This window comes from Eschrichtius robustus, chromosome 3 (assembly GCF_028021215.1).
Source record: "Eschrichtius robustus isolate mEscRob2 chromosome 3, mEscRob2.pri, whole genome shotgun sequence".
Lineage (NCBI taxonomy): Eukaryota > Metazoa > Chordata > Mammalia > Artiodactyla > Eschrichtiidae > Eschrichtius > Eschrichtius robustus.
In genome coordinates, this window is record NC_090826.1 from 88,592,058 (window position 1) to 88,610,501 (window position 18,444).

At 33.9% G+C, this 18,444-nt stretch overlaps 2 protein-coding genes across 4 annotated transcripts in view; one reads left to right on the forward strand and one right to left on the reverse strand.

Annotated features, from left to right (window-relative positions):
- TRMT13 (tRNA methyltransferase 13 homolog) overlaps positions 1-3,058 on the forward strand; it is a 25,644-nt gene extending 22,586 nt beyond the window's left edge. For 2 of the 3 annotated variants that reach the window (XM_068540395.1, XM_068540396.1), the window contains exons 10-11: positions 1,644-2,076; positions 2,418-3,058. In XM_068540395.1, the coding sequence (XP_068396496.1) occupies positions 1,644-2,076; positions 2,418-2,613 (629 nt within the window). In that variant the 3' untranslated portion in view covers positions 2,614-3,058. Of the gene's footprint in view, positions 1-1,643; positions 2,077-2,417 lie in introns of those variants that run through there. The other variant, XM_068540397.1, reaches the window with a different exon arrangement.
- On the reverse strand, positions 2,837-18,094 carry LRRC39 (leucine rich repeat containing 39). The gene is made up of 8 exons (XM_068540398.1): positions 17,982-18,094; positions 12,958-13,063; positions 11,645-11,801; positions 10,938-11,074; positions 8,139-8,284; positions 7,075-7,227; positions 6,015-6,151; positions 2,837-2,892 (listed from the first exon to the last, which is right to left on the reverse strand). Exons 1-8 carry the CDS (start codon positions 18,092-18,094, stop codon positions 2,837-2,839), a joined length of 1,005 nt encoding a protein of 334 aa, XP_068396499.1.
- Between the last annotated feature and the right edge of the window lie 350 nt (positions 18,095-18,444).

Consider the following 18,444-nt stretch of genomic DNA (forward strand, 5'->3'; position numbering starts at 1 on the left):
AAACTATTCAGTAGCTCCCAGTCACCTGCACCTTAAAGTCTAAGCTCTTTAACATGACATCCTAGTCTTAATCTGGCCTCTGCCTTCCTCTCTTTGCCCCTTCCTGCCTCTATATCTATTGGTCTATACATTCTAACCCTTCCCATATACTATACTGTGTCTGTTTCTAAACTGATCAATTTCTACTCCTTCTTCAGCTCATTGTCACCACTTTCAGGGAACCTCCCTAAATAAGATACTCCTCCTTAGTGTTTATCATAATTGCCTCTGCATATCTTAAGCTCATTGTATATTAGTTTTCTGTTTATATATCTAATTCTCCCAGTATGCTGTTTTTTTGTTTGTTTTTCGGAGCATAGGGAGTGTGCTAACATTGATGCTTGGTATATAACAGGAACTCAGTAAATCTTTGAATGAATAAATAATCTTGGCCACAAATGTGCTGTGTTTCCTTGTCCCTTTCTAGGTACGTGGCTTTATCCCTCAAGTTCTCTGTAAAGGAGGGGTTGAGATGGATTGCTAAAGCTCCTTCTGATTCTAAAATAACTTCATTCTTTTAATAATTTTTCTGATTATCCCCATTTCTGAAAATCATTTACTTAACTCCAATATAAGTAAAACAGTGACTGAATATCTTTTGTCAGAAAATAATAGTTTATAAAATAATAGATCAGCTATCGCCTTCTCCAAATAACAGGTTCCCGATAGTTTGTTGACTTAAATTCATATATTGTATTATATACACTATAAAATATCAGATCATTTACTATTCACCTGTGACATCTTGGGATAATAAAGTTTAAAAATACATATGTTTTTGATTGAGCAAACACAGTGTGACGTTCTAATCAGACAGAAAATGTGGATTTTACAGCATATATTTGGAGTCTTTCTAGTATTGTCAATAATATAGCAGTCGTCAGTGGGAAATTATCATAATCATCAAAAACCCATTTGTTTAGTTTTTAAGTGGACTGTAAATTTTTCATTTTAATATAAAGTTCATTTATCTCTAAGTCTGTGTTTATTAATCATCATACATCCACAAAGCCTTGCACATGAAAGACATTCAGTAACTATTTGCTGAATGAATGTATAACTATAGTAAGGCTACTCAGCGAGGCCTACTTTCCACCTTCTGACCCCACTCTTCTCAACTCTTCACTATTTGCTGTGAACATCTTACATTTCAAGACTGACACCTAACATCAACTTAGCAGATGCTTAGCCGATGCCTTTCCTCTTTCTTTCTTTGGGTTCTTTAAGCTCAAAACTTCCCTGGAATGTTAAATGTAGAGACATAAATTTTTTTCTATACAAGTCATTTCCTCAACAAGGGTAGGAGAAAAATGAGAGCAAATTTGAGTAGTTGGACAAATAGTTTTACAAATTTTAGATCTTAAGCTTCACACAGTTTTTTGGGGGAAGTTGGCTTTATGCAGAATAAATCATTAGAGAAAATGGTACAATAATGAGAAAAGGGCAAATATGAACAAAGTTGATAATTCATGAAAGAATTAGTACAAGTATAGAGCTAAGTAAGTTTTTGTTGGGCTTTTAAAAACCATACTGCCTAATATATGTAAAAAATACTTATTTTTAAAGATGATGTGGTTTGGGGGGCCACATAATTGTGTTTGCAGATCTTGCATTACGATGTTTGGTTGAAACCTATGCTGCCAGTTGTGAGGAAAGGAATGAAGAACCTTTAGCCAAACGCGTAAAGAATGATAAAACAGAAAAAGAAATTAACACTTTGGCCAAGGAAGGAAATGAAAAAAATATCCCAGAGAAGTGGACCCCTGTGGCTGGCATTGTTATTGCACTCTGTTGTCACCACAGGTGTGATTGGAGACATTATGTGGGCAAAGAATATTTCAGGGCTCTAGGCCTTGGAGCAGTGGAATTCCACTATTTCCAGCGAATGAGTAGTTGGGCGACTTGTGGGATGCAAAAAACATCTTTGGAAGCTTCAAATATCTCCACAAAAAGAAAAGATAAACAGAATGATGGCAGTGAAGAGCATGATGATGGAGGATACAGAATCACAGATGACAGCGCTGAGAGTTTGCCTGGGTAAGTGACTACTTTGAAATGCACAACACTAGGGCAGAAATACTTTATTATTACTATATTTTTAGATGAATATTACCAAAAATTCATTCATGAAAATATATTTTACTAAAATATATATATATATATATATATATATATTTTACTAATTTTAGAATAAGTTAAAATATACACACTTTAATTGTGGCATTAATAAAACGTATCTATCTTGGAAGCATGGGACATAGCACATAGTATGTTGTGGGTTATTTAGCAGCTTATCAATGAATAAGACTAACTAAAATAATTGGTCATAAGGTTTTACAGAATTTTAACAATGTGTTGTGTGTGTTTATTCAATTTAGGTTTCTTACTGTTGAAGAAAAGAAGAAAATAGGGCATCTTTGTAAATTGCTGATTGACCAAGGCCGAATCAACTATTTACAGCAGAAAGGATTCAATCCCGCTTTACAGTATTATACAGACCCTCTGGTGTCTTTGGAAAATGTATTGTTAACTGCTCTACCAAATCATTCTTCATCACCAGAAACAACTGCTTAATGGAAAAGAAATTTTGAACATCTGTCTTCCACCAAAAAAAATTTTTTAATTGTATTTTTATATTCATGAAAATATAATTTAAATAGCAGATAATATGAACTTTAAAAAATGTGGCCTCGTTGAACTTTGGTAATGGCTTTGTTTTTTACTTTAGAAGTCCAAACATTAGAGAATTCACCAAATTCCCAAAGTAATCCTCTTCAGCAGGACATCTTGAATTATATTATCCATCAGCATTTATAGAGTTTGGTAAAGTAGTAGAGCAGTTGACTTGGTTACCTGAAACACACATAACATGTCAACATGTAACTAGCACATTAACTTTCTATTTGCATAAATTTTGGAAACTTATTTTCCTTTGGTTTTATTTAATACTTTTTATTTTTCAAGTTCAAGATGTAATAATCAATTGTCAGTTTATAACAAGGACCAATCTGAGAAGTTCGCTTATGTATGGATTTTTTTGTCCAGGCAGATCTGGAAAGAATAATTAATTGTGATTATTTGTTTCTACTGCAAACAAATTCAGAGATTTTCACAATCAATTAATGAATTCACCTTCAGATTTCAAGAGCCATACCTGTGTTTATATATTATCAATCAGAATTTGTCCATGACAGACACCAAAACTAAAAAGATATTTTCAAGGAAAAAAACTATTTCACTTCATTTTTTTAATTAGTTAATTATCTAGTGAGAACTTCCAAAAAGATACTTGTTAAGCCTAATTCACAAATTAAATTGAAATTTGCAAGTAACTTCTGAAGTTAATTAGGTGTCATATCTTTTAAAAGGTCATTTTTACATATACAAGAACAAATATAAGTATATTCTCTCCTGTTCGGGAAAATAATTTGGAATAAAGTAGAAATTAGATAATGATACCAAAAACCTCACTTTCGGGCCTCATTTAGCTCATAAGCAGTTTCTATGCACAAGCAAACATTAAACCAAACATATGGTAAGACTGTTAGTCTTTTCCTCATCTTATCCTTGGTTTATTTCTGCCTTATTTGTAAAAATTATCTTAATCATTGTACATTTGCCAAGACAAAGATACAGAATTACTGATTGTAGATATTATAATGATATTCTTAGGTAACTATTATTTGTAGGTCTATGATTACCTTAATTATAAATTAGAAGTCTAGCTCATTTTTAGTTTCTGACCTTTCTACTTTAGTTTAATCTTACATGTCTTAGGAGACTGCCTAGGTTCAAATCCCAACCCTACTACTTGATCTCTTTGTGCCTCAATTCCCCGCTTAAAATGGGGGTGATGAAGATAATAATAATACCTCACAAGGTTGTTATGAGCATTAAATGAAATAACACATTAAAATGCTTAGAACAGTTCTAAGTACAGAGTAAGTACTCAATAAATATTAACCGTTTTTAATAGTACTAATTCATAATATTTTTAATGAAATAGGCAGACTTGGTTTTATTATCTCTGTTTAAGTTGTAACCTTTTTTCTCTTGTTATAAGTTCTATGTCAAATATTATTAAAATAAGGTAGTTTGTTTAAATTAGCTACTCATGCCCCCAAATCAAAACATAAATGAAGATAACAATACGTCGTTCAATAATTAACCTGATTTTACTCAGTTAGGCAATGCTAATTTGTGTTATACAGTCTGTTTTGCTTCATTCAACAATTTATGCCCAGAAATAAAAGCTATCCTACAACAGGCATTATCTCTGTTATATTTCATAAAACATACACACACGCACAAGAATTATACTGATAGAGTCCTGTGGCCCAATGAATGTTTCTGACAATGATACCAAGTCCTCTATGGGAAGATAAGGTTGTTCTTCAACATGCCAGCTGTAGACCAAGATTATTGTTTTCCCCAACCTTGCTTATTTCCCTTAAGATTACATGAGACAGTGAATGCATGGGATATGCATATAGCTGTTTCTCGACCTGCAGAAGTTGCAGGTTCAGCAAACTCCTTGAACTTTAGATTGATCTACACAACTACCTCTTCCTGCACGTCTCACAGATATATCAAATGTACTGTTAAAACTGAAGCTCATGTTCCACGTCTACCACCAAACCAGCTTCTATACTTCATTTCCCCATCTCAGCATTACCATTCATCCAGTTGCTCTAACCAAAAACACATTCATCCTGGACTCCTCCCTCTTCTCATCTTCATTCAGTCATCAATTCTGTCTCCTACTTGTCTTTTATATATTTATACTCTACTTTTCAAACCTAGGCCCCAAACTATTACAGCTTTTTTACATATCTTCCTCCAATCTAACCTCCATGTTACTGTTTCTGTGACCTTGCTACAACAGATCTAATGACCTCCATTGGATGTTGGTAAAAATATTTTCTCCAGCTGAAAATAATCTCATATCTGTTTGCTCAGATTATACCTGCTCTTCAAAGTAACTGTTTGAAGAGGTAACTAAATTCTACCTTTTAACTCAAAAATTCTTCACAGTTTAGTGAATTATAAAACCATGTTTTCCATTACTATACTATTTATTATTTTTTTTATAAAGCTGTTTTTAAAAAATTTATATTTTATTTATTTATTTTTGGCTGCATTGGGTCTTCGTTGCTGTACACAGGCTTTCTCTAGTTGCGGTGGGCGGGGGCTACTCTTCCTTGTGGTGCACATGCTTCTCATTGCGGTGGCTTCGCAGCATGTGGGATCTTCCCAGACCAGGGCTCAAACCCACGTCCCCTGCATTGGCAGGCAGATTCTTAACCACTGCGCCACCAGGGAAGTTCTATTATTTTTTTTATTAACAGAGAGTTATGCTCTTTGTCCTCTTCCCCTAATCTTGGGTTAAGTTAAAGTCATTCCTTCCTTAGTTAAAAAAACAACAAAAAAGAGGTTTTAATTCTAAATTATCTGAGATAAAAGTGAAATCTATGTATCAAAAACACATTTTAACTGTTGGCTAAAATCTATGTTCTCTTGATATTTTTCATTCCTAGGCACAGTAGCAAAATATTTTTCATTCCTAGTCAAAATATTTCTTTTTGCTATTTGTGGATTGTAGAAAAAGAGGAAATGGCGGGGAAGGCACTGTTCATGAGTAAACTGACATATGACAAACTGATAGAATGAGGTAGTGAAGCTTTAAGAATTACATCTTCATTCACTTGGTCGTGCTTCAAGTGCTTGACCAAAGAAGTTTATTTCCTGACTCTACTTGAAAGACTTTCAGTATCTTTACAACCTTTCTCTCCAAGCCTTTATCAAAATCGTGAACAGATTAGAATTTCACTTTTTTTTCCTTCAACAATATTGACTAAGAGACCAGAATTTGACAAAAGGTAAGATGGAATGAAAAGTCTATAAAGGAATTTATATATATATGCATTCCTCTACTAAAAAGAATTTTTAACCTGTGTTATATACAAATCTCATACCTTCTCTCCGTGACTCCTGTATGTATGTGTGCATAAACTGAAGGCCGAATAATTCCCGTTCCTCTTCCTCATCTATGCTTTCACAGGGAGGAAGTGTTACTTCCAATTTCAGTGGGTTGTCTCGGAAGTTGACAAACCTAGCAGTTCACCAAGAAACAGTATTTTTATAGGTGCCATAGAAGTGTACATTTATTTTCCTGGAGAAAGATCAAGTGGTTAATATACTAAATTACTCTTTTTTTTAACTGGTTTCAGTAACTGAACATCTTGGTGAGATGTGATATATCCCAAGAATCTTTAAGTTTCTTTCCTAGAGGAAAAAAATATTAGCTTTAGACAGCTTATTTTCCAAGCTTGTAAAAGCAACTATTAGTCCATAGCATATGTTTAATGTGGTACACTTAAACTTCCAAGAGCAACCCTAACGCATCTCAAATATACAATTAATGCTATGAACTTAAATTTTCTGCATATTTTATAAAGCATGTCTTATTTATCATTGTATCGTCACCATCTAGTACAAGGCTCAGTTGCTGAATAAGTAAGTGAATGATTTTGTTATGAAAGTTGTGGGATTTGGTGTGAATTCTCACGTCTTATGCTCACTGTCAGGAAATTAAGTTTTAGAAGTTATGAGGGAAGTTCTGTTAGTAATTCACTTAGTAAAAAGTTATATTTACCTCTAACATAATCGCCTTGTCCATTTGTAGTTATTTAGGAGGAAAATAATCACTATTCTTATGGTTTTGGTTTTCATATCATGGATAAAGTTTGTTAGCAGTTATAAAGATGATTTTCAGGAAAATGTCACCAACACAGGGCATTCCTTAAAGCTGATAAATCCCAGTACGGCTTAAGTTTCAAGGATTCTTTCTTGAATAATTTAGACCAGTATTATATTAATCCTATTTATAAATTATAGAATTTCAAAGTTGGAAAAGATTTTTAAATGTATTCATTTATGTGAATGAGAACTCAAATCTGTTAATAACAATTTCTTTATATTACTTTGTTCTGCAGCCAGAAAGGAACATGTCAGTTCTGTATCTACAACTTTTACCTTAGATTGGTCATCTCTTCCATGTACACTGGAATATCTTTCAGTTTATTGTTGCTGAGAACAAGAGTACCCAGATTTTTCATATTGCTGATTGTTTCTGGCAAGCATGTTATTTTATTCCGTTGGAGCCATAATGTGTGTAGACTTTGCATTCTGAAGAATTAAGAGGTTTCTGTGATTAATCACATATAATATGAAAACCCTGGTTCTTATTAACCCAAAATTTTTTTAAATGGCATCTTGTATAACAGCTCCTTTAACCAGTATATCTATTGAGTTAACTGACTTCACATTACCTGATTTTAGGGAAACTATAACAAGGGAGTTAATCTCTATCTACAGTATAGCTCTCATCATGTAGTGGTAGAAATTAAATCAGTGTATTCTAGAATTCTTCACTATTCTCATAGGATTTCTTGCAGAAGAACTGCTAAAATGCTATCTAATCTGAATTAGAGTCTTAAGAGGAAACTCAGAAATTATTAATATGCCCATTTAGGGCAAGGCAAGTATGCATAATGGTTAACAGCATGGACTCTGGGGCCAGGGTGCCTGGGTTCAATTCCTAACTGGCACACTTACTAACTGTGATCTTGAGCAATTTACTATCATCTCCACATTAGTTTCCTCAATATGTTTTTAAAGTGCACAGAAGTGCCTGGCACACACTAAGCAATGTTGTTATTGTTATGGCCTATTCTTGTCAATTTGTTGAAGTCAGCCAGTTTTTCTCTCCCAAACCCGCCGCCCCCCCTTTTCTTTTTTTGGCTGTACCACGTGGCTTGTGGGATCTTAGTTCCCTGACCAGGGATCAAACCCGACCCTCTGCAGTGGAAGCGCTGAGTCCTAACCACTGGACCACCAGGGAGTTCCTCAAAACCCTTTTTTTAAAATTTGGAGTACATGAATATATTCTGTTAAAAAGTAGCATACATTATTTGGAACTAAATGGATCTATTGTCATTGATTATGTTTGGGGTCCCCTGTGTTTTGTTTATTCTTTCTTATTTATCATAGAGAGCTCCAACACATCTCTTGGTAGCAAAAAAATTTATTTACTTTACCTTTCTATAGTATCAGGAAGTTGTTCAAGTCTGTTGCTTCCCATATCAAGCCACTCAAGGGCAGGCATGTTCAACACAGCAGGAGGGATAGTAGTAAAGTGGTTCATACTCAAATCAAGGTGCGTAAGCTTTAACAAATTGCTGAGCTGAAGAGGAAGGCAAGGGTTTTCAAAATAAATGTCCACAATGTAAGCTACTAGAACACTCACAATGGTACAGGAGATATATCCCATCAAGGATTGTCTACATGATGCTTGCACTTTATTTAGTCACAGCAGTCCACAACAAATTTGAGATAACAATAATGCTAAATAACCTCCAGATAAATGAAAAACTCTCTCATAGAAAGTTCATCTATTCAAAGAAAACTTATCTCCCAAAATAACCAAGCTCCAGGGCTTATAGCACCTGCCTGGCAGAAGCTTTTTTTTTCCCTTTCTGGGAGTAAACATATGTTTTCCTTTTATCTAGTAGTCGAGATTTTCTTGGGAAAACCCAAACTTCAGAATAATAGTTACTCTTGTTAACCCCCTTTCTTTGTGCCTGATGCTTTACATACGTTATCTCAGTCATAGAATTTACTGTTTGGTAATTCTATTTTTTAACTGAAAACATCAATAAAAATTTATTAAGACTATATAACAACACCAGCGTGCTCAGCTTAAGAAAACAAATATATCAATATGACTGCCCTCAATGTACTTCTCCCTTCTTCCTCTTTAAAGATAACTCTATCCTGAATTTGGTATCTATTATTCCCATGCATTTTTTAAATGTTTTTATTACTATACATAAATATATGTTTTCTATATAGTTCTCTCTCTGTATTACTATTATGTGTATTTTTCATAAACGAAATTATCTTTTTATATGTTTTTGCATTTTATTTAAAGATGATGATACTGTACTTATCTTTCTTTAACTTGCTTTTTTCTCTCAATATCAGTCTTTATATGTATTCACATTGATGCATATAGCTCTAGTTTATTCATCAACTTTACGAGGTGAGTACCTTTTTTCCCTTTTATGGACAAAATGGTTTAGGGAGGCCATGTGACTAGAAATGATGGAGCTATGATGTGCACTCAAGTTTTCGTGGACCTAAAGCTGCAAAATGTCTAAATTTCTCTTTCCTCTGTAGTGAAAATTTCAAAATGTAAGAATTTAGTTAACTTTTACAAAAGACTCTCCATTTAGCTAGGCAAGTTCTATGTTTTATTTCTATCTCAGGGCACATTCAGATTCATTCCACACCTTTAACACCTCAAAAAATGCACAAATATAGTGTTTTATGGGTAATGCAAAAAAGCAGTTTTCCATTTAGTAGCCGATATTTCTCTAGCTTTATAATTAGTCATGAATAAAACACTTTTCAAAACTTGTCATCAGACTTTTAAAATTTTCAAATGATTCAGAATAGTGTATAAAAAGATTGTTTTTACATTAGCATAAATTTGTTTGTGTGTTACAGTGTGTGCAGTTTAATGACTGAGAGCTAAGTCTCCTGTTGCAGATTTCTCAGTGGGACTAGAGCCCTTTGGTTTTAAAAGCTTGAAGAAAGATATTAAAACCATTATAATCTAAGTCTTAATTTTGCATAAGTGAAAATTGACACCTAGTTATGTAAAGTGGTGTGTTCAAGGCCACACAGCTACTTAAAGGCCACACTTGGAAATAATTCCAGGCTCAAGATCTCAGTTCACTATTTGTTCCTGTAAAACGTATTTCTTTAAGTAAAGACATTAAGGTAAAGACAGGTTAATAGACATGCCCAAATTCACATAGCTTTTTAGTGACAGAACCAAAGCTAGAAACAAAATCACAATAATTAAAAATTAGAAATAAAATGTTTATTGGCCCTTTTTTAGGTATAAAGAAATTGTCCCTGTGATCATGATTTTCATCATAATCAAGTGTATACATTTCACTAAACTGAACTATCATAAGATCAGATGGATATAACTATAGTAACTATGTTTTACTTGCAAGAGCAACAATAATTGGTGCATGTTTACTGATTTGGGGAGGAAAGTGACATTCTTACCAAGATAAAGTGGGAAAGGAGAATAGTCTTTTATTTTGAGTTTTATTATTTTTCTTAACTTTTATCTTGCAACATCATTGTTTTCAAGGCAAAGCACCATGGAAATTTCCTTTGCTGATTCTAAGAGCCTTAAATATGCTTGAAAAATAATAGGAATGTCTGTATCTCTATGATCAGTTTGGTCTTACCAAGAACAAGATATCATACCAAATCAAAGTTTGAGGGCTTTCCAAGCCCACTGCCTTGCTTTACTTGGTAGAGCCTAGGAAGCTAGCAAACACTTTTCCTAAACTGAAGAATTCATGTCTTTTTACTTTACCTCTATCTCAAAAGCTGATCACCTATAAAAACTAACTAATAAACAAAAGAGTTTTTCTATCACCACATTGTCTGCGCTTTATGATTATCATTTATTCATTCAATAGGCATTAAGTAACATCTACAACCTAGGCTGTGCCTTCAATTCTGGGAATTGAAATAAGTAAGATTCTCACTCTGGCCTTCAAGGAGATCACAGTCTAGTCAACTAATGATGTCAGTACTGTGACAATAATAGAAATAGCTTTTTATGCTAAATAAATCTTTCTCTAATTAAAAACATGCTTTATAATAATAGGAAATGGTTTTCACTAAATATTTTCTGAAATAAAATTTATAGCATTTTTCCATCAGTGTTATTTTTAATGATCACGCAGTAGAGAAGTAAACCACTAGTAGAAGGAAAATAAAATCATAGGTATTTATATCATTCTGACCTCTTGTGGAAGATCACATATATCTCTGTTAACAGCAAGTTCAAGTTTCTCCAAGCTGGCACAGTTACTTAGTTCCTTGGGGACAGTTTTGATATTGTTGTAACTAAGAATCAGTTCCTGAAGTCTAGTGAGCAGTCCTACAGAAAAATAATACACAATAAAGAGCAGAGGGATATACAATAATGTTTCCAGTTATTAAGTATTACAGCATAACTTACTTGCCCGTTTCATATTGGCAAATTCACACTTAGGCTCTTCCCTTTTCCCAATGTGTGTCCCTGCCCCTTCTTCAGATAAAGAGCTGGTGATTTATCAGTGCTATAGACAAAAATATTTTTTGCATTCTGTTTTATCTATACTATATCCTGACCAGTTTTCCATTTGGGGATTTTTTTTTCCTCATTTAAGGAATTTTTTCTAATTTTCTTTCTTGTCTTCAATTTGTTCCCTTCTAGGAGGAATAACCAAACCAACAATATTGTTTCCAGAATCTACACAATATTATTTCCAAAGAGACTTCTCTTGCATTGAAATCTCATCTTGAATCACCTCAGTAAATCCAGAAGCTTGAATTCCCTGGAAGCTTCAGTTTAGACTAGATGTTTAAAATTTTAAGATTCAGGACTATATAAAGATGAGATCTTTATTCCATGTATCAAAAAAAAATTCTCAGTGAAAAACACAGGAATAAAAGCAATTTTCCTTACCAATTCCTCGAGGTATGTCTGAAATTGTGTTTCGAGATAAATCTAACACAATAAGGTTCTGGAATCTTCCGATGAATTCAGGAATTTTCACCAAGCCAGTTCTATGAAGTTGCCATTCCTGTAGCTGATTTAGTTTTACTAGAGAAGAAGGGAGGGTCTAAACTCAAGTAAAAAAAATGAAAGAGTTACTATATTACTTAAATTATTTTAGTATCATGCCATACAGAAATATGACTGTAGAGATACTATTTGATTTGTAAAAGAACTTAGGAATATTTTTTCTTTAACGGGTTATATTTCCAAATACTTTGTGCTACTTCTAAGAACTTTCCTTTTTTGGCGGGTGCTAAACCTTCAAACCCCAATCATAATAACATAAACAAAAATAACATATTTCAGTCAATATTGCACACACATAGAGCTGTGTTCTAAAGATTCTATTTTATTAGGCTTAACTAGAGTACATATGTTTGAACATGAGAATATGGTGGCTAATTGAAATTAGAGAGAAACAAAAAGATCATTCTAATCAATTCAAACTTCCCATTCTGTTTTGAAATAGTTTAGATTTTTTAAGCAGATTTTCTTTTAATTTAAGAATTTTAAAAGTTTCAACTATTCTGAACTCTATGCCTTTTCCCTTTCAGCCTAAAGTAGCCAAAAGACAAAATAAAGGAGCTACCCCCTAGCTAAGTATACCGATATGTATGAAAACAAACACTGACTCAAGGGATAGAGGTGGCCCTTGTCAAAATTAGAGTAGGCCTAATGTAAATAAGCAACTATGTTTGTGTGTGTGTGTGAGAGAGAGAGAGAGGGAAAGAGAGAAAGAGGAGATAATGTGAATCTGGTTGTGGACCTAAGAAAAAAATTAATATACATTTCCATTTTGTGAAGTTTTAACTGAGCATTTCCTTTTTTGTTTTTTTACTTTAAGGCCAAAGCTTTATTTAAAACACCTTCCGCTGCTTTTAATTGAGCATTTGCTTTGAAAAAGCTACACGATTTTTGTTAAGCAGATGGTCACCTTTTTATGGAAAATGAGAAATTGCTTATTAGAAGGATTAGTGGGAGAAATATTACAAATGACTTAAATTTAGGCAGAGTTAAAGCACGTTGGTTGAAGTTTTGCAATAAAAAGTTGTGAAGTTACATTAATTTTCAGTTCATGTTGCCCAAATTCATTTGGTACATTATTAAAATTAGAATTCCTAACTATTCCAGACTTAAGCACATAATTTAAGAATCGTTCTCTCAACTCTCCCACAAAATGCGAAATATAAAAAATCAAATATTACTTCTATAAAGCTTACCTTCCATTCCTCTTTTTCTATCTTCAAAACGACCCTTCCGTCTTCCCTGGTGACCTTTTCTCTTAGCTTGGTTAAGCTCATTCGTTCTTCCCAGATTCCCACTAGCCTAGGAGACCAGGAAATCATTTTAGTTCACAAGTAATGATATAGGTAGCATTCACTTTTGTATGAAAAAGTGACCCATCAAAAACAACCATTTGATTGATAGTGTCTGGAAATCAGACAAGAATTTAGTTTTCAAGAATTATAAATATGATTAATATGATAAATGCCCTATTTTTAAGTTTTTGAAAAGTATCATAACTCTCCATAGGTTTTTTTGTAACAGCTTTATTGAGATATAATTCACATACCATAAAAATCCTTTTAAAGTGTACAATTCAGTATTTTTTCATATATTCACAGAGCTGTGCAACCATCACCACTATCTGATCCAAAACATTTTCAGCACTCAAAAAGAAACCCCATGCCCTTAGCAGTCACTCCCCATTCCTCCCTCCCCCAGCCCCTGGCAACCAATAATCTACTTTCTATCTCTATGTCTATCTTTCTTTCTCTCTATCTCTACTTTCTATCTCTATCTTTTCTATATTTGTCTAATCTGGACATTTCATATAAAAGGGATTATATAACATGTGGTCTTCTGTGTCTGGCTTCTTTCATGTAGCATAGTTTTATCCAAAGTTTATGCATGCTGTAACGTGTATCAGTACTTCATTCCTTTTTATAGAAGAATAATATTCTGCCAAATTTTGTTGATCCTTTCATCAGCTGATGGACATCTGGGTCAATTCCATTTTTTAGTTATTCTGGATAATGCTACTATGAACATTCATGTACAAATTTTGGGGTAGACATATGTTTTCTCTTGAGTTTGTGTATTCCTAGGAGTAGAATTGCTGGGTCGTTTCGTAACTCGATGTTTAACTTTTTTAAAACTGCCAAACTTTGTCCAAATTGATTGCATCATTTTACCTTCCCACCAGCAGTGTATGAGGGTTCTGATTGCGCCACATCTTTGCCAACATTTGTTAGTGTCCATCTTTTTTTTTATGTCACATTTCTTTTTTAAAAAAAATTTATTTATTTATTTATTTATTTATTTTATTTTTGGCTGCATTGTGTCTTCGTTGCTGCGCACGGGCTTTCTCTAGTTGGGGCGAGCGGGGGCTACTCTTTGATGTGGTGCGCGGGCTTCTCATTGCGGGGGCTTCTCTTGTTGTGGAGCACAGGCTCTAGGCACGTGGACTTCAGTAGTTGTAGCATGCAGGCTCAGTAGTTGTGGCGCACGGGCTTACTTGCTCCGTGGCATGTGGGATCTTCCCGGACCAGGGCTCGAACCCATGTCCCTGCATTGGCAGGCGGATTCTTAACCACTGTGCCACCAGGGAAACCCAGTGTCCATCTTTTTGATCATAGCTATCCTAGGGGTGTGAAGTGGTATCTCACTGTTGTTTTGACTTGCATTTATTAAATATCTAATCCATAGATATTTAATTAAAAATGTTTTAAAGACTTGCAAATGATATAGTTCAACTTCAGAGTTAAATTGTATATTACTATATTCTATTATATCCAGATTTAGTTTTTCAGATATAAAAATGTACAAAATTCTAGAGCACATCCTATTGATTTTTGGTTCATAGCAAACATACATAATGTCAAGCTTATAAAAATGACTAACAAAAGGTTGCAGATGGTTTTCTATTTCTATACTAGAAATTTTTCATGTATGAAAAATAAAGAATAAGTTTAGAATTGAAATTTTGCACTTTTAGCCTATTAGAATGATATATAATAAAGAAATATAAGCAATCATCAAAGAAGATAGGTTTAATTAATTTGAATATTTATTTGCCAAAATTCTCTTGACATCTAAGTGTTAATATATATTCTTAGCAATTCTGCGTATTAACTGATCTTCAGTGAGGATTTTATTTTAATGAACAGAAAACCAAATATCTCTAAAAGTATAATATTTGCTGTCTATATATGTTTGTGTTTGCAAAACATTTCTATGGAGTCTGCGTATTTTCATCCACTGCTTGTCTGAAAGTTAACTAATCTGCTAACAAGTGCACTGTGGCAATGGCTATGTGTAGCCTTCTAGACTGAACAGCTAAGCTTCCAATAGGTGTGGTTAAGTTAGACAAAATGTATACTGCCATCTATTCAATTACACCAAGTTTTATAAAAATAGAACTATTTAAACAGTAGACATAATGATTATTAATTACTTATTACTCACTGAAATAATGTATTTCAGAGCAAGATTTAATGATGGGCAATGAAGTGTGTTATTCCCTCACGTTTAATTTCAATTAAAGAATTCATCAAGCACCCATTTTATGCCAAATACTATGCTGGACATTGTGGACACAAAAAGCTCTGTCCTTAATGAGTGAGGCTAACTAGTATTAAACAAGTTTATTTCCATCTCTTAAATGATTCATTAATTCTTTCTGGCTCTGTATTACTATGATCTAAGTCCAGAATGTATCACTTAATTTGGTGACCATGGGCAAGACATCTCACCTCTAAGGACCTTGCCGATAAAACATGGGGTTTGGATTAAATAATATCTAAGGTCTCTTCTAGCTCTAGTATTCTATAATGCCTACACTGTTTATTTTAAGCTTGATGTTCTTTCAAAGTTTTGAAAGGAAATTTTCTACCTCCTCTAAAACCCTTTTATTATAGTCTAAAGACTTTCTCCAATGTTGTTATACCAACTCTTACCCAAGTGCTTGCTTTCTTCAAGGCAGCTTGGCATCCAAAGACAGAACAATTTCTGTTTAAACTTAAGGCTTTTTGAGCTAAATCTTTAGCCACTTTTAGCTGAGAGAAGAAGCATTAGATTACATTTTTACCCCTTGCCTGTTTTGTATAGAGAAAACTTGAAGCTGCTGAAATTAAATGATTCTTAACTAGACAAATATAACAGGTGAAATTCAAGAGTTTAGAACCAACTCGTGATTTCTGACCACAGTTTTTTAAAAAGTGGTTAGGATTTATAAGAGTACTCGAGTCAATAGAGAACAGAGAACAGACTTGTGGTTGCCAAGGGAGGGGTGGGGTTTGGGATTAGCAGGTGCAAACTAGTATATATAGGATGGATAAACAACAAGGTCCTATTGTATAGCACAGGGAACTATATTTAATAGCCTGTGATAAACCATAATGGAAAAGAATATAAAAAAAATATATATATACATATAACTGAGTCACTTTGCTGTACAGTAGAAATTAATACAACATTGTAAATCAACTACAATAAATTTTTTTTAAAAAAAGAGTACTTGAGTCAAGTTTGTCATAATTGTATAATATAAACATAATATGTGTCATAAGAGTAGTTTTACATATTTCAGTCTAGGGAAATTTAAGACCTAAGGTGAATATAAGCTTACTGAGTCACATTGCTTAGGTACGAATACAAGTGAATACCAGTTCCACATTTATTAGCCGTGTGATCTTTGACAAGTTACCTAGGCCTATCCTTCAGGTTTTCCATCTTTAAAATGGAGAAAATAATATCACCTATGTGTGGCAGAGACTGCTTATCTTTCCCCAGTATCTGTTACTCCTCTTCTTCCTCAGTAACAGATCCTCTAAATTTAACTGGGCACAAGACTTCATTTAGCCATCCTCCTTTGCAGCTAGGTATGGGTCATATGAAGCTTTGGCTAGTGAGATGTTAGCAGAAATAGTAATGTGTGCAACTTCCTGCTGGCTGGAATCAAGTACATTGGCCACAGTTGGTGTATCTATGTATTTGGGGCCATGAGGTGACTAAAGTCCATTCCTAAAGGAATGGAGACTATGCACAGTTGAGCAACAAGATAAAAGCCCGAACGTGTGACTCAGTGGAGTGCTGTGCCAGCCCTCTTCTTTGCTGGGAGAATGCCAGTTATTTCTAAGTGTTTACACTTCTTCCAAGTTACCCAAGTGTAAATCTTAATTTGTCTAAACCAATCATACAATCTCATTTCCCTGGAAGGTAATTGGATTAGGGGTGTACTAATGACCCAATTCTGGCCAATGAGAGGTGAAGGAGAAGTTTGATGGAGACCTCAGAAAGGTTTTCTCATTCTTAAAGAAGATACAGAAATAAATAATTCCTGCTCTTCTGATAACGTAATGATGCCTGGCTGTGATGCCTGGAAGTATACCAGTCATCCTGTGACACTGAGAGAAGCTAACCTGAGGACCAAACTGACACACTGATAAAAAGAAGCTGAGTCTTTAAAACTGTTGAAGCTTTGGAATTGCCTTACCTCAGGACTTCCTTATTGTTTAAGCCATTTTTAGTTGAGTTTCCTGTTATTTGCTGACACAAGACCATTTTTTTAAATGAGATATAACTGACATATAACATTATATTAGTTCTAGATGTACAACATAATGGTTTGATATTTGTACCTATTGCAAGACCATTTAATGTTTAGAAAGAGACCTAACAAATGATAAATGAAGGGAGCTACATGGAATCTATGAGGAAAGGGGCTATACTTGCAAGAGTAGTAGGATAATTTGGAGATACCCAATGAGGAAGGTAGGTCGGTATCAATAAGGCAGAGGAAGTGAGAGCCGAACTATTTAAGTATAGCCCAAATAGAGGAATCAGGTGATCCACAGGGGCCCTGGCTGGAACTCACAGTTATTTAAATAGGTGAGAATCTACCATACCTTCTACTGCCAGTTGTTGTTTTAGATCCTAGGGAATATAATGTTGAACAAACAATCTCTGAAAAGTAGACTAAATGATACTAATCAAACTTTGATGAAAGTTGAACAGACTCCTAGGGCAACTACTATTTTCACTTACAGACACTTGTATTTTTTGTGGCCCCCATCACATGGCCACACTTAATTGTCAGGTGCTTCCTTTAGTTATATTTTGGGTTTTCAGTAACAGAAACCTCTATCAAATTCAATAATAGGCATTTAATAAATACTATTTTTAATAATAAGGATGTTATGAATTTTTGCTAATTCAAGATAATAAACATGTTATAGCATACTTTAGTTGAAATTCCTTCTCTCGCTTCAGGTCTTCATTGTATTTCTTTATTCTTTTCTCCCAAACTTCCTTTAAAGAATTGACAGCTCCAGTACAAACCACATTTTCTGACATGACTTCTCCACATTGTCACAGAGTCACCAACTTCATTAAATTTTGAATAGCTGAATCACAGATGCCATCTCAGAAAGGGCCTGATTGTACCAGAGAGAAAAAAAAAAAACAGTAGTGTTTCAGAATGTTTACTGAGTACCACAATGATCATAATAGTTTTTTACTGAACACATTCCATGTTCCCAAAACTATTTTATGCACTTTACATGCCATATTTCACTAAATAATTCTCATAAAAATATCATGACATGGGTACTTTTATTGTCTCTAATACACAGACAAGAAAACGGATCCCTAAAAAACGTGGGCAATTGGTTAAGGTCTCATCTCTAATAAGTGGCAGAGGGGGG